Source organism: Argopecten irradians, chromosome 2, assembly GCF_041381155.1.
Source record: "Argopecten irradians isolate NY chromosome 2, Ai_NY, whole genome shotgun sequence".
NCBI classification, from domain to species: Eukaryota; Metazoa; Mollusca; class Bivalvia; order Pectinida; family Pectinidae; genus Argopecten; species Argopecten irradians.
In genome coordinates this window covers 69285638-69304102 of record NC_091135.1, presented here as the reverse complement: position 1 = coordinate 69304102, position 18465 = coordinate 69285638, and the positions used below count along the sequence as shown (strand labels likewise).

The following is an 18465-nucleotide window of genomic DNA, read 5'->3' as shown; positions in this document are numbered from 1 at the left end:
CAATCTGCATACACGGAAACTTTTGTCATTCCGGCCACCTGTATGGAAGTTATTGACAGACACTGGCACACGTCTCTACTTCTGTGATGTGGAATTCTACGAACGTAAATTAGTGAAAACGATACTCTTTTACAGTGGTGATGAAGTACATGATACATAGATGTCTTGAAAACATATTGTAAGGGGACCGATATAGATGGCAACTGGTGTTAAGAACATTCGTGATCTTGTAAATTGGTATATTACCTCAAAGACAAAAACAAACACACACTTACATAAGCAAACATCTTCTACAGTAAAGTCAGTTACACTGTTGTACTGGTATAATGCACGCTGGACTCAGACATGTGTATACGTAGACAAAGAATATGATATATGAAGCAAATGAGATTGATTGGGTGGACTAATCAACCAAATAATCAGCATGCTAGGTCGTAGTCGTTAAACATTCAAATTTGGAGATGAGAGTGTTAGCCCTCATGACCTTTAAAGATGCTCCACCGCTGACAAATGGTATGTTTGTTTCTCTATCAAAAACAGGACCAGGCAATTAAGTATTTTTCTTCATTTACAAAGATAAGATCTACTTACTTTAAACCTTAATCACCATTGAATAGTTTCAGCTTCTAAAAATATAGAAAGATTAAAATATCAAAAATAGCTAAATGCATCCCGAAGACATTCCGTGGCACTATGTTCTATATGGAATAAAGTACTAATTTCGTATGTACCATAAGCAAAATAAATGATTGCGATAGAGCATTTCTAAGCTAAGAACATACCTTAATTTCCCATGTTTCAATAAAGTAACTCTCCTGAAGATTACTGGCATATTACATTAGAATTTGTTTGATAAATTACAAACTAAATTAGGAAAAACATTTCTATAAGATCCACATTTTTTTGCGGATATCCATAAATCAATTTTAAATAATGGACAAAAAGGTTATGATAGAGTTGGCCTAATGAATACCTTTATGGACGCAAATGCGAAGAGGGTAGAAATAGTAATACTTATCAAACATATTGCAAAATGGCCAAAACAATTTTAACGAGCACTATACTAACAGTATAACTTCTAATTAATGACTTATTTAACTTTCTCTGTAATGGAGAAATAAATAAAGTCTCAACATCATCTTCTCACAATTTGTGAAGTCATAACAAAGCCATGCGTACCATGGTTAAATTATACGGTTAAATTATACATTCACAGAGCAATATGAAGACATCACTACAAAACTACCCGTACGCCTAAATAATATAATGTAAATAGGAATAAGCAGCTATCAAAATAACAGAAACCATGTGCCGACTTGTTAATTACTGTGGGAGTAAACAATGGGAGAAAAGCTGAAATTTACTATAGCTTATGTGTATATTACTCGTGAGAGTAAAACAATGGGAGAAGAACTGAAACCTACTAAAGCTCATTTGTTTATTACTCGTGGGAGTAAAACAATGGGAGAAGAGCTGAAATCTTACTATAGCTCATTTGTGTATTACTCGTGGTAGCAGCCGAATGTTCTGTCGTCAATTGGGCCCACTTGTAGACGAGTGCCGGTACGCTTGGATATACATCTCAACCTGTTCTTCGCTCCAGGCGACTGGTGAACATACAAACTAAGACATGGATATTGTTCCTCTCTTCATAAACCATGAACAGCTAGGTGGAACATTTCATCCTCCGTCATCAATCATAAAGCCAGAGAAAACCGTCTTACCTCCAGGATCGCTTTCATAGATCGACCTCCATTAAAGTTAAGGATTAGTGGTTTGGTTTCATTTTGGTTCTATCAATACAGTAAGGTCAAAGTTGCTTAATGAAAGAGAGTTCCTGTGGTTTGTGCTCTGGAATATTTAGAATATATGTTGCTACAATGTAGTCGTCTTGTGACAGCGATACTCATCTGATTTAAAGTAGTACCTCACTGAATGAAACCACCAATAAACCATAGTACCTGGTCACATTATCCTGATGAATCGTGGACAAGTTGTTACACTAAAATATAAATGGTATTATCTTTTACACTTAATCGCAATCTATCCCAGCGTTCACTGCGGTCCATCATGTGGGGACTGCAATGATCCTTGGGAGAGATCGACTCAATTGTATTTATTCCGACAATAATAAAAACCTAACTGCATATATTTTGAAAAATCCGATATCAATAGAAACACTACAAAATAATACTGATAGCAAGTGTACTGGTTTTAGTTTAAACGCTTTCGCAAAATAATTTAATGTCTGTAGAATCATCTGAAAATGTCTAATTTTACAAAACCACATTAGTTACATACTTGTTTAAAAACAGAGGTAATTGATTTAATTAAAAGGTGATCATAGTCGTGTTTGAAATATCTGGCGGAAATGCTTAATGACAGACAAAAAATATAAATAACACTGTTAATAAGACGAGAAAGAAAAATGTGTGCTGAACGGGCGTTACTTAATCAAGAAAAATAGACTTCTTAGGAAAAAGAAACGCATTTATCGTTCTTATATTACAAAACCGTATTCCAGACAGACAGTCGTGTATCACTTTAACCCCCGCCATGTAGATAAACTAGTCGTTTATTTTTCGTTATTCTGCATGTAACTATCCACCAAAATAGTTTAAATTCAAATCATAATTAGTGGGTCAGAAATGTCAGTATGTTCAATCACAATACAAATACAAGTGAGCATGCCACTGGGCACGGGTCGAATACAAACTTTTGTTTTCATCCCGAAATCTTGCGACGCATCTTAAAGAAAACCCTTTAAATGCGAATTTCCTTACATTTGATTTACATAATTCCAACCTGCAGCAAACTGTATCACCATTAATCCTTACCGTACGGTGATGAGATGAATCACGACATTTTAAGTGACTTGTCCTGTCCTGACTCTTTAAAATAATCTTGTCTCTCTCTTTATAAGAACATGTGGTCTTGCTGTAGAAATGAAACACTAAGTGGTGGCATCGATAGCGATATTTCATCAATCTAACTGGACATTTTAGTATAAAAAACAACATTAATATAGAAAACTATAACGTTTAAATTTTATTAATATTTTCAATAAGCACCATCACTCTAATTAAAGCGCAGAATTCCGTATATTCATGTATTTCATAGTACAATAAATATGTAGCCACCAAAGATAATAATCTTGAGTACAAATCTCATGTTTACTCCATAATGATATATTATTAAAACAAATGACATACACAATGTACTATAAACCACTTCATTCTCGTGTATACAATATTTCGCGTTAATTTCGTCATATTGGCGAATGGCATTTTATAAATAATTCGATTGGTGATTGGGAGCGGATTTACCTTTTGGAATGACATACACGATGAAACTACGCGATGATTTGTATCTCTCGAAAATAAAATGGTTAACAGTAAAACAAAAGTGTTCGTTTGGTGTGGTCAGCAAATCGTCACCCAGGTGTGCAAAGCTCTTGAGGAAATGAGGATAATTTATATCAACTCGGTACAATATTCCCAATTATCCTTATGGCTCAATTTTCATGTAAAATGTAAAATGTGCAAGATACGGATTTCTAAGACATTATACGAGTTAATGTTTGCACTAGTCTACATAATAAATGTTAAAGTAATCTACATCCTATGTAACATTAGGTATCTATTGTATTATACACTAGCATATCTAACATATGGATTTCTGATTACATAATATGTATATAGATAAGTGCTGGTTATGGAAGTGGTGTACGGTATCTAACTGTCCACTGATAAATATCATTATATGACTTTGAAAATATTGTACGCAGACGTTGCGATTTTTCCCCATCCTGGTGTAAAAATTTTAGTAATTTAAAATAAAATAAAAAAGGCATAATCTGGTAAAATAATAATCATATAATATTTTAATTAACGCATATATTCATATTTACATTTCCGTTATCTCTTTGCTATATAACCTTACCAACTGCGAAATCGTTTACACTTGCGTAAACGCAGTGGTTTCCGCGCAAGAATACACACAACGTGACGCTGACTTCCGAAAGTAGTGTGAATGCGCATCCGAATAGGCCTATTGTATCTGTATGATAACCTTTCATATATTGTATGTATGAATGTAATGTTAATCTTTAATTATATATCAGCAATTTAACAAATATTGTATGAATGGGATAAAAAAAATAAAGTCGATGTGGAACTATATTTTGTGTACTCTCTGATTTTGACAACATTTCCCGCCATATTGAAGCCAGCTCTTCCGGGATTCCATCAATTGACCGGCTGTTCCAACAATCGTATAACATTGAAAAAAAACCCAAAGTTTTATTTCATTTGAACACTTACTTTAAATGAAATGGTGGGCCAAATGTAAATATAAGAAATGATAACGCTCGTCATTTAAAATATCTGTACACAAAATGCAGTTTACACACCAGTAAACAACAAACAATAAAAATAATTCCTTAAATAATTGACTATCACGTCAACTGATATATAATAACGACTGATGATCAAATAAAACTAGTAGGATATTTCTAGTAGGATGATATGTGGGCCATGATCTGAGATATAAGCAAATTCTAATATTATACGGATTAATAGAAAAAGATTACTAATATAATTGCAACAAAACCGTAAATATTGACTAGGCTAGGCATTGACATTTATGTGAGGTTAATTCTCAAAACAGAAACGGTTTCACATTTGAACAAAGTGCATCCATAATAAACAGTATGGTCGTGACGGTAGGCGTAAAAAAGGCGTGAAACACGAAATAATACCCCAACTAAAAGGACAATAACTACAGAATTCAGTGTGACATTGCAGCATCGATATTGACAGATGTAAAGCGAAATCAAGTTACATCAAGATTGTGTTGGTGTCATTTTAAAGCAAATTAAATATTCACTTCACACTTCAAACGTTTATAATGAATTATTGACGGTATTCTTGTGGAGAATACGATTAAATCCTCTGCCTGGATCTACCTGATTATTCCATTGTCTGATTATTAGAAAGTTACTTATTAAGTGTTCATCACGCAGGTTCCTGTGTCCTTTTATACTCGTACACACTGCCTCGCCCCACCACGTGTTCATCACGCAGGTTCCTGTGTCCTTTTATACTCGTACACACTGCCTCGCCCCACCACGTGTTCATCACGCAGATTCCTGTGTCCGTTTATATTCGTACACACTGCCTCGCCCCACCACGCTAGTGTCTATCCTCCTCCTTTTCCTCTCGTCCTTCATATCCTCATTAGCCTCCCCCTCCCCCGGGCTACCGTATCCACCGCCCCCGGGAGTCTGGAGCAGGAACACATCCTAGAAAACAGAATGGCAGTGTTAAACAACGCATTGCTTTTAGATATATAACACTGAGGTTTGACCTCGCTGTCTTTCTGGGTTTTGATTTTTTGATTAACTTTTTATTGAAAGCCAAATACATTAAAAAAGTGTCATGTTGTCGGTGAATACGGAGTTCTGTCAGTACTTGGCAATTTCTTCACGTCGGCCACGACATTGCGATATGTGGGATACCTGTACAAGAATGAAGTAGAATATCTTACAACTATCTTCTAAGTGTTGATAAAATACATAGAGAAATGCCTATCATACTGACTAAAAGTTGTCAGAACGAGATCAACTGATTTTAGTTCAAATGATTCATTTTAATGAAAATAACATCATTAAGACATAAATTACAATAGTTTAGTTAGTGATATTTTTTGAGCAACAGATGCTTACTCTCCATGCTACTAATAATACCATTTCATAAAAAGCTTTACTTTCCGCAAACGAATAAGTGATTTCGGTTATATTGCAAACTAAAAGGACGCCACTTAAAGATCAGTGGTAAAAAGAGTTTTTTGCATGAATGATGAAATGATGAACTCAATGTTTGGGTCTGTACATCAAATATTTCGTAAAATGTAGCTATGTTCTCTAATAGTGTTTCCACTGCCTTAAATACCCATCGGTCCATAATGCGCACATGTTACAATAATAGCGTGCTAATTTCCATCGACTACCACACAAGTATAAACAAAGTTAAATTGCCTGTTTCTGCTACACGTAGTTTGATGTGACCGATTCTGTCCTGTCTGATTTTCCAATCATAACTTACATCTACATCGGTACTACATGTGTTCTTGTATACACGAACATGTGGTATCCTTCAAATCATTTTAACCTCTAGAAATAGTGTTTTAACTGAAATACGTTTAGTGAAAATATTATTGTAGAATTAATGACGTACATGTAAAACGTATCAAATGAAATATTATAACATACCATTACTCGTCTTTAATGTTTTGGCAGTGGACTTTAAGCCTAATGCTAGTTCAAAGGCATTTCACCTGACAAAACTTTACTTTGAGGAATTTGCCACATTCCGACAAGGTTTACGCCGTATTCCAATTTACATTGATACACATGTTTATGTCTCAGGTAGCTTTGAATTAATCTCCACAATATCGTTATATAACTCAGGTAAAAAGCAGTTGAAAGGATGCCAATTGTAAATTATAGATCGAGTCAAACTGCGGGAGCATGTGTGCATACAGCATAAAAATATAATTAAGACGCTGCGCAGATGGCGGGAAAAATACGTTGCTCAGCATCTGTAAATTGCCTGTTACGATTAAACCCGCACGTGAACAATGACACGGCGATACCAGTTTGGCACTAGAGTGAGCCTTATGTACCTCTTATCAGCCAATCATTCCACAGTTCTGTACAGCCAGACAAAAAAGGGACAGAAAGAGATATAGATTTAACTGTGTAAATTGTGGGTTTCCTTCCGCTCTATCTGAAACGGTAGCATTCACTTTAAGTCGAAATTGTGTCTGACGAACATGATCTTAGAAAATGAAGATCGTGTACCTCGGGTAGGAAATGAAGTTCATATACCTCGGGCAGGAAATGAAGGTCATGTACCATGTGTTATGAAAAGAAGTAAATGGATTTTTTTTTTCATTACAACAAGTTTTCTACCATTGAGGACAGGTACCAATCGCAGCCAGATCGCGTGTAGGTCGTCTCGTATTCTCAGAAATTAATGAACAACAATTACTTATCATGAGGCAGAAATCAAAGCTGCTCCAAAGAGCGTATAAAACTGCACTTTTATGGCTGAATTGTTTTTCATCCGCAGTATAATTATCTTTCATAGACTCATACATTGTATGTTTTAAAGCATATTTTGAAGTTTTGGACGCACCAAGCTGTTGTTATTAATATAGCTGGCAAGTTATTTTTTTACAAAGGGACATAGTTATAGACCGTTATAAAATTTGAGAATAAATGTCCTCCGTTTTTTACCTGCTTTTATTCATAGAAATCCAGGAACGCCTGCTTTAATGCATAGCTGAACTTGGAAGAAGTTTTAGCCTCCCGGTTAATTATCTCTCTCAACAATTATGTAGTACCTGCCACTAATTTGTCTTAGAATCAAGCACCAATTCAGGACATCGATGCACAAACAGAAAAACGTACTTCTGGATAATTATTGTTAAAGTGTTTCCACTCCATATGTTTGGTAAACCTGTCCGAAATTTTGTGTGTTCCTCTCCGAACGCGCCTGGTATGCCGTGTGTTCCTCTCGAACACGCCAATAAAGTCTCTTATAGATTAACACGTGCCATACTTAATGAACTTTTGTTATGGCTTGGACATATCTTACGCAGAAAGCTCAGATTTTCCAAATAAGGTCTAATGAACACAATAGCAATATATTATGTCCATTAACTAAATACCGCATCAAAAACGTTAATCAGTACTGTACTGCACCGAAGAAAAATATATACATGAAGAATGGAAACATATGAATGCTCCCGTTTATGATGGGTTATGGACCCTGGCCGAGACAAACCACACAGTCTATAAAAGATATAATTTATGTTAGCGCTCAGCATAAAGGGACGACTGGTCTGTTTGTTGTCAGTATGTTGTGACCGGGTGGGATTAGCTGTGTCTCTGATGTCGTGCTTCACTATTAACAAGAATACATAACAACCTCCGAAAATGTTCATTCAGAAATTCCTACACGCAACACAATGTACAAAGGGGGGAGCCGTCTATAAACTAGCATAGCTTAAACAGGACGATAAGTGCAAACCAAATCAAACAATAATGTTTTGGTAAGAGTTTTTCAAACACACACACAAGCTAAACCAAGATTCAACTCGTTTTATAAGGCTGCTATACAAGACAATCCATTCGCTCTACCTCATTACCGTAAAAAAATTCGACTAGTCAAAACTTGTCACTGTTACAACCATCGGCCTGCCGTCCCTGTTCAATGTACAAGGATTTGGGAAGGTTTACCTGGTCATTATAGAAGACTAGAAGACACAGTGACAATAGAAAAAAACATTGGTAAGTCTTCAGAGTTAGGGTACTTACATCACCTTATGTGGCCAGTGTGATGGGTACTTACATCACCTTATGTGGCCAGTGTGTTATGGGTACTTACATCTCCTTATGTGGCCAGTTGATGTGGGCCAGTGTGACGGGTACTTACATCACCTTATGTGGCCAGTGTGATGGGTACTTACATCACCTTATGTGGCCAGTGTGATGGGTACTTACATCACCTTATGTGGCCAGTGTGATGGGTACTTACTTACATCACCTTATGTGGCCAGTGTGACGGGTACTTACATCACCTTATGTGGCCAGTGTGAGGGTACTTACATCACCTTATGTGGCCAGTGTGATGACGGGTACTTACATCACCTTATGTGGCCAGTGTGATGGGTACTTACATCACCTTATGTGGCCAGTGTGATGGGTACTTACATCACCTTATGTGGCCAGTGTGATGGGTACTTACATCACCTTATGTGGCCAGTGTGCGGGTACTACATCACCTTATGTGGCCGTGTGAGGTACTTACATCACCTTATGTGGCCAGTGTGATGGGTACTTACATCACCTTATGTGGCCAGTGTGATGGGTACTTACATCACTTGTGGCCAGGGGGGTATCATCACCTTATGTGGCCAGTGTGATGGGTACTTACATCACCTTATGTGGCCAGTGTGATGGGTACTTACATCACCTTATGTGGCCAGTGTGACGGGTACTTACATCACCTTATGTGGCCAGTGTGATGGGTACTTACATCACCTTATGTGGCCAGTGTGATGGGTACTTACACATGGTTATTACATCACCTTATGTGGCCAGTGTGATGGGTACTTACATCACCTTATGTGGCCAGTGTGATGGGTACTTACATCACCTTATGTGGCCAGTGTGATGGGTACTTACATCACCTTATGTGGCCAGTGTGATGGGTACTTACATCACCTTATGTGGCCAGTGTGATGGGTACTTACATCACCTTATGTGGCCAGTGTGATGGGTACTTACATCACCTTATGTGGCCAGTGTGATTGGGGGTACATCACCTTATGATTGGTACTTACATCACCTTATGTGGCCAGTGTGATGGGTACTTATATCACCTTATGTGGCCAGTGTGATGGGTACTTACATCACCTTATGTGGCCAGTGTGATGGGTACTTACATCACCTTATGTGGCCAGTGTGATGGGTACTTACATCACCTTATGTGGCCAGTGTGATGGGTACTTACATCACCTTATGTGGCCAGTGTGATGGGTACTTACATCACCTTATGTGGCCAGTTACATCACCTTATGTGGCCAGTGTGATGGGTACTTACATCACCTTATGTGGCCAGTGTGATGGGTACTTACATCACCTTATGTGGCCAGTGTGATGGGTACTTACATCACCTTATGTGGCCAGTGTGATGGGTACTTACATCACCTTATGTGGCCAGTGTGATGGGTACTTATATCACCTTATGTGGCCAGTGTGATGGGTACTTATATCACCTTATGTGGCCAGTGTGATGGGTACTTATATCACCTTATGTGGCCAGTGTGATGGGTACTTATATCACCTTATGTGGCCAGTGTGATGGGTACTTATATCACCTTATGTGGCCAGTGTGATGGGTACTTATATCACCTTATGTGGCCAGTGTGATGGGTACTTACATCACCTTATGTGGCCAGTGTGATGGGTACTTATATCACCTTATGTGGCCAGTGTGATGGGTACTTATATCACCTTATGTGGCCAGTGTGATGGGTACTTATATCACCTTATGTGGCCAGTGTGATGGGTACTTATATCACCTTATGTGGCCAGTGTGATGGGTACTTACATCACCTTATGTGGCCAGTGTGATGGGTACTTACATCACCTTATGTGGCCAGTGTGATGGGTACTTACATCACCTTATGTGGCCATGTGATGGGTACTTACATCACCTTATGTGGCCAGTGTGATGGGTACTTACATCACCTTATGTGGCCAGTGTGATGGGTACTTACATCACCTTATGTGGCCAGTGTGATGGGTACTTACATCACCTTATGTGGCCAGTGTGATGGGTACTTACATCACCTTATGTGGCCAGTGTGATGGGTACTTACATCACCTTATGTGGCCAGTGTGATGGGTACTTACATCACCTTATGTGGCCAGTGTGATGGGTACTTACATCACCTTATGGTGGCCAGTGTGATAGGTACTTACATCACCTTATGTGGCCAGTGTGATGGGTACTTATATCACCTTATGTGGCCAGTGTGATGGGTACTTACATCACCTTATGTGGCCAGTGTGATGGGTACTTACATCACCTTATGTGGCCAGTGTGATGGGTACTTACATCACCTTATGTGGCCAGTGTGATGGGTACTTACATCACCTTATGTGGCCAGTGTGATGGGTACTTACATCACCTTATGTGGCCAGTGTGATGGGTACTTACATCACCTTATGTGGCCGTGTGATGGGTACTTACATCACCTTATGTGGCCAGTGTGATGGGTACTTACATCACCTTATGTGGCCAGTGTGATGGGTACTTACATCACCTTATGTGGCCAGTGTGATGGGTACTTACATCACCTTATGTGGCCAGTGTGATTGGTACTTACATCACCTTATGTGGCCAGTGTGATGGGTACTTACATCACCTTATGTGGCCAGTGTGATGGGTACTTACATCACCTTATGTGGCCAGTGTGATGGGTACTTACATCACCTTATGTGGCCATGTGATGGGTACTTACATCACCTTATGTGGCCAGTGTGATGGGTACTTACATCACCTTATGTGGCCAGTGTGTGATGGGTACTTACATCACCTTATGTGGCCAGTGTGATGGGTACTTACATCACCTTATGTGGCCAGTGTGATGGGTACTTACATCACCTTATGTGGCCAGTGTGATGGGTACTTACTTACATCACCTTATGTGGCCAGTGTGATGGGTACTTACATCACCTTATGTGGCCAGTGTGATGGGTACTTACATCACCTTATGTGGCCAGTGTGATGGGTACTTACATCACCTTATGTGGCCAGTGTGATTGGGTACTTACATCACCTTATGTGGCCAGTGTGATGGGTACTTACATCACCTTATGTGGCCAGTGTGATGGGTACTTACATCACCTTATGTGGCCAGTGTGATGGGTACTTACATCCCTTATGTGGCCAGTGTGATTGGTACTTACATCACCTTATGTGGCCAGTGTGATGGGTACTTACATCACCTTATGTGGCCAGTGTGATTGGGTACTTACATCACCTTATGTGGCCAGTGTGATTGGTACTTACATCACCTTATGTGGCCAGTGTGATTGGTACTTACATCACCTTATGTGGCCAGTGTGATGGGTACTTACATCCCCTTATGTGCCCAGTGTGATGGGTACTTACATCCCCTTATGTGGCCAGTGTGATGGGTACTTACATCCCCTTATGTGCCCAGTGTGATTGGTAATTAATCAGTGAGTACAGACTGACGTCAGATCACGTACACTGTTAAACATCGTGAATCAAGCCCAATGAAAATTTCATCTGTACTGAATATGTTATGATGAACACTATCGAGGGGTGCTGGTACCACCATCTCGCTGGCACTCCTCATTACACATCCACCTGCTCATAAAAGATGGCTACACGTGTTTTTCTGGTTAATGCCTCACAAAATACACGACCCAACAGGTAATAATTCCACTTCCGGTGTACTAAACTAGCTTACATTTACATAACCTAAAACCCGAGTTCTTAAATAAATACAAAACCTAAAAAAAACCAACACATTCTTCCCGTTAAATTAGTTACGGATATGAAAACCGCACTTGCTTTTGTTTTAAGAAATCAGAGTTTACAAGACAAGGTTTCATTTCGATACATTGAGACATGTTGTAGATTTGATACATAAACCATAAGTGTCTAGGTTAAATTTGTATCAATCAAGTGTTCGGTAATGAATAACATGTTTGACTTTGAAAACCGAGACAGATACGTTCCACCATTATACGTTTATATCCTCCCTTCTCTTCAGTAGTTTGTCAGATACCTTACACTACTTACCCAGCCGACCATCTTTTTATTATCTTTGATAGGAAAAGCTATAGTGATAAAAATGTAGACCTTTTCCCCTAAATATTTGCACCCGTAATTTTGTCCTGGTAATATTACTAATGTTTCCCAGTGTATAATGTACTCATACTTTTTACACATGTAAGCTATCTCATGAAAAGCCGTATATGAAACCAGATTTCATATATGATTCATGAATACTTATTTAAACCAAATAAACCGTGTTAATCAATTAACAAAACCTCTATAATACTGAAACATCAATTTATATTTAAACTCTTAATCCTAAGAAATTATTTTACATGCTACCAATCTTAAAGATAATGTATTAAGTGTTGATCATACGTTGTGACAAAGTTCTTCACAATGCTGATATTCATTTGACAAAATTTGCATCTGGCAACTTGCTACAGATATTGATAAAATATATTTGAAAATCTCATAACTTCTTTGATCTTTGTCGAAATGAGGCTTCAACGGGACTGAAACCTCAGAAGAATACATCCTTAAACTCTTAATCCTAATAAATTATTCTACTACATGCTACCAACCATAAAGATAATGTATTAAGTGTTGATCATACGTTGTGACAAAGTTCTTCACAATACTGATATTCATTTGACAAAATATTCATTTCAGAAGCACAACTAACTTTCCCAGGCCAATCAACATGGCTTGATGTAAATAACAATTCACCAACCTTTTTGTGTAATAGGTGTCAAATTGGTTAAATTAACCTTTCTGGGAGAACCGAAAAAGTTCCCATGATAATGAGCTGAGCTAACCAGTAGTATAAAGACGGTACATTAGCGGTCATTAGTGCGGAGTAGTAAACGACATTCTACTGAATGGAACCACTAGCTTTATGGTAACGACTCGCACTATCGAAATACTGACGTTTAGTTAAGTAAGGGTTAAGTACATATTTATTTTTACCGACCTACCATTTTCGTTGAAACAGCCAATTTATCTTAATACGAAAGTTTGAATTAATAGATTATCCTATGTGAATAATCAAACCATGAATGCATCCACTTTTTCATACAGTGGCATGGCATTTATTTGGGATTATTCTCTGCTTTATTTTGTAAACCCCAAGAAGTCAAAATGAATTTTAGTGTCTCCTCTATCAAGTGTATTTCAGTTTGATTCAAAACTCAAAACTCCAACAAAACGCCAACTATAAAGGTCAGTAAGGGGACACCACTATCTTTACATGGATTTCTGGATTATTACTTCAGACATGTTTGATGTATTTGGCTGAAACGCCACACAATGTTAGCCCTTGAGGTCACATAGTTTTGAATAGGGAATAGGGGCAAACTTAAGATTATATTTACGTGTACTACAGACGTTTGCGTCTGTCAAAGTTAACTACAAGAATGTAGACAGATTTCAGAAAACGTTATGTAATGTGAATATAACACCAAGGTCACCTTTGATATCTCTAGACAATTATTGACAGCACTCGTGAGATTTCGTTTCTTCATGGATTTTCGCAAACCGGCACATAAGTACTAATTTCAAGAGTAATATAATTAAAACAGATGAGTCAACTGAAAAGTATGGACAGAGGTGAAGGTCAATATTACTAGTGTATGAAAGGCGTTATTATCTTATAGCAGCTTTATTAACTATTTCAAGATTTTTCCTAGCAGTATAAACAAGATGGTGACAGAATGTCAGTCTTCATCAATACCAAATGAATAGGACAGTGTAAGTCGTATTCCTCAAGTATCCTTTCTAGTATTACCGTATCACCATAGTAACACAATCTCCCCTACACGTGGTCGTTGTGTGGTCGTCACTCATTGTCGTCTTATCTGGCAACCAACCTCGTGGTCAAGGGTTCAGAACACACACGCTTCCTTGGATGGTACTTATCAGATATACAGTACTACACTATTTATCAGTACCTGAGGTAGGACACCATCTATATCTGTTGTCATTCTACAGAGCCGACAATAACCCATTAACTACAATGGTTCTACCTTGTATTTCTTATACATAACGAATTTGTATTAAACAATTGATGAATGATATCATTGTTCTTGCTTCAGTGAATGTACATATATTTAGAACTTAGCGAACATGTTATGTCAATGACATGTGTTCAGTATATTCCATCTGTATGACCTCGGCGAAGAAACACCATAAGGGGACCAAACGGAAATACGAGAGTGAGATTCTACTGACGCTAAGTGTTGATGGTTTGACAGGTAACACCCACGTTTGTGTTGTATTTCAGGGCAATATGTACTGTCCAACAACATTTATGGTCGTGTAAGCCGGAAGTCACAGGTTGCCTGTCATCGCTGCTTGATAACCACCGGCACACGTGCGACCTTTATGAAAACGTTGAACGTATCACCGAAACTCTTGCAATAAAGAGACTGAATTCGTTTCTTAATTTCACTTTTTAATTAGCTTACTAATGAACAAGATCTAACTGTGATGGGTGCCATCACATAAAGTTCCCCCAATCTCCACAGAGCCTAATTTGACAAGAGTGGCCTCCCTAATATGACGACGAGACATTGCTTTACCGGTAAATACATTTTATTTCGCAGAGGAAAAATGCTTTTTGAAAAGTCACATCATTTAAAGTATATATATAAGGCACATCAATGTCTAATGTAATTGTATTTGCACTTTATAGCATCTTTAACGTATAAATTATGATTCAATCTACACGTTAAAGATGCTCCACCGCCGACAAATGGTATTTTTTCACTATCAAAATTAGGAGAAGACGATTTAGTATTTTTTCAGTTATAAAAGTTACTTACTTTACACCATTACCACCTTTGGAAAGTTTGAACTTCTAATTTTACTTCAAGTTAAAAATATGAAAAATAATTAATTGCATCCCGAAAAAAATCCGTGGCACTATATCCTATGTGGAATGAAGTAATGATTGCGCATGCACCAAAGGCGAACTAAATTTTTTTTTATGTTATTTTTTGTGCTAATTAGGCATATATATACACGATTAAACGCCAATTATTGTTCAAATGATGAATATCATTTATGCTCTGTCGGCGGTGGAGCATCTTTAACAAAAAATTGTCTTTTATAAAAAAAATGGCAGCTGTGATCATGATCATCTCAGGATCATTCATTTTATATAGTGTTTTATTATATGACTGGTGTCTCAGAAGTATTCATCAACTGCGATATCAACCCCGAAATCGGCGGCAAAAAGCACGCGAGATTACTGGACTCAATATAGAAAATATATCAGAAAAATACAACAACAAAAAGGTGGATTTAAAATGGATCACTGCTGAACTGAACAAGGTTGAAAATTTAAACAGTCAGATTTTTTCTTTTTCATAAATTATGAAAAAGAAAAAATCTGACTGTTTAAATAATTAATAATTATGATAATCATGGTATTTTTCACGTTAAAATTTAGAATCTGTCGAAACGTCTGCAGATCACTAGAAATGATATTGCAAAATTTCGAGACTTATAGTTTTCGAGAAAATGGTCAGACAAAGTCGCGGTGGAAAAAGAAGAACCAGAAGACCAAGAAAAAGAAGAATTGAGCAAACACAATAAGTTCCCCACTCCGTGTGGGGGGGTGGGGGGGGGACTTATTAATAAGATGTTCGTTTCTAATCTCCATTTACTTTCCTTTTTAATAATTTTCTTATTTTTTATCATTTTTATCGTCAACACTAATATTTCATTGTAAACTGCTCAAGTATCAAGTTTCTGTATATCTTATTAATAAGTCGTCTGGTTCCGATATCGCTACCAGTTTCTTATTAGAGATTGTTACCTGATGGACTTCAATAGCAAGAACAGTTGTGGATACGGCAAAACGATTTTACTACGGAGTATGTCTGTTATTCTCCATTTTAAATTAGTACCCATACAAAATGATACAACAAATCTTATATTATTGTGTAAGTTCGAAAAAGTGTATTCGTTGTTAGGGGATTTATAATAAGACTAATTAAATCGTTGGATAAGTTTCTCAGCATCTCTTTTTTTTGTTTGCATACCCTATTGTTATCGCAATACATCGAAATATGATTTTAAAATTAAGAAATAACTAAACCTATTTTTATCACGTTAGAAGTATGTGAATAAAATTGTTTATTTATGAAAATGATTCGAAGATCAGTCCATGTATTAATTAAAAGAAAATCAAGGAAGTTGCTTCATAACAATTCATAGAACCTCACTTATAAAACTTGGAGCTCTCCCCTTTAAGCTATTCATCGTTTTCAATCTTGCGAAACAATAACCATTTTCACACACTCGGTAGAAATATATAGGACGCCCTTTTGACACTTTGCACGTTGGCGTAGAAATTCCGGGAAGACATTTCAGTTAGCAATGGCAGATGTAAATCGACATCAAATAGACTGTAAATGCGCTTCAATGAAAAACACCATGAAAACCGGCCATTTAATTTGAGAAACGTTTCAGATCTTTTTGTCTGTTGTATCGTAATGACGTATCACTGAATGTTGAGAAAAAGCAGACAGTTTTGTACCTCGTTATTGTTTGTTGGCGGGGAATAAAACGTACTCAGGAAACAATTTCAATTTCCCTACAATTACTAACCACCGGCTTTGATCGGATGTCTGAGCTGTTTCAGAGACAAGGAGCTGTTCAGGAGCGAGCACAAAGCTACAGCTCTGACAGATATACACCAAACTTTTCAACAGAGAATACAGAATTACAAAGTCAAATACAAACCTACAGATACACAAGTCATCTGGTCTATGTCAGTATCGACTTCCATATCCTGGTACATTCGGCTTCGGCCATATCAATATGGAATTAAAAGGCAATGCACATCGGACTTTGATTATTACAAAATATATATGTACGTATGCCTATATATGTTCTTTATTATAATCCTATTTCTCCATGCGATAGTTTTACCAAAACGTTCGTGTGTGTGGTTTTATTATCATTATAGTAAAATGTGTCCTGTTTACTGAGAATGTGTATTACAGAGTACGGCTCACACAAGAAGAAATGTTTTTTGGCATCCAGATAATTCTTTATTTCTAAAAGTAAGTTTAAATACATTTTAAGTATCAACGTCAATCTGAAAATCTATGACCTGATGAGGGAGAATAGAACTGGGAGTAGGGCGGGGTAGAGAGCTATAGAGTATATCTGTACCACATGTGTCCATACAACTGGGGATTACATAAAGTATTTTAATGTCCTTTTTTTCTTTGAGATAATCCGTACCTCCGGTAAATCCATCATGTGTTACTTCACAGACATCTCATCTGGTGGGGCGTAAAGTATGTGGGTTTCAGACCTTTTTCTTTACTAGTCGTGGACAGAGGGATTAGAGCTTTCTCGACAATCTGATGGATGACAATGCACCACTACAAACAGATTTTACATCTGTACGGAGCGTGCCTTCCTTTTCACTAAGTAGATTTACACAATGTAGAAAGATTACTGGATTAAAGCCAGTATAGTCAACTGTATTATGTTTGATGGTTATTCCATACATCTAATAAAATCGACGCTGATACATAACCAGTCCTAAATCAACCAAACTTAACACTGATACATAACTAGTCCTAAATCAACCAACTCTACACTGATACCAACCAACTCTACACTGATACATAACTAGTCCTAAATCAACCAACTCTACGATGATACATAACCAGTCCTAAATCAACCAACTCTACACTGATACATAACCAGTCCTAAATCAACCAAACTCTACGCTGATACATAACCAGTCCTAAATCAACCAAACTCTACACTGATACATAACTAGTCCTAAATCAACCAACTCTACACTGATACATAACCAGTCCTAAATCAACCAACTCTACACTGATACATAACTAGTCCTAAATCCACCAAACTCTACACCGATACATAACTAGTCCTAAATCAACCAAATTCTACGATGATACATAACTAGTCCTAAATCAACCAAATTCTACGATGATACGTAACCAGTCCTAAATGACCAAACTCTACACTGATACAAAACCAGCCCTAAATCAACCAACTACGCTGATACATAACTAGTCCTAAATCAACC

The 18465-nt window shown here is 37.4% G+C and overlaps 1 protein-coding gene across 1 annotated transcript in view; it reads right to left on the bottom strand.

Moving 5' to 3' along the window:
* Nucleotides 1-3030: 3030 nt before the first annotated feature.
* LOC138316328 (5-oxoprolinase-like) overlaps nt 3031-18465 on the bottom strand; it is a 115939-nt gene continuing 100504 nt past the window's right edge. The window contains exon 37 of the mRNA XM_069257999.1: nt 3031-5302. Coding sequence (XP_069114100.1) covers nt 5138-5302 — 165 coding nt within the window. The 3' untranslated portion in view covers nt 3031-5137. The remainder of the gene's footprint in view (nt 5303-18465) is intronic.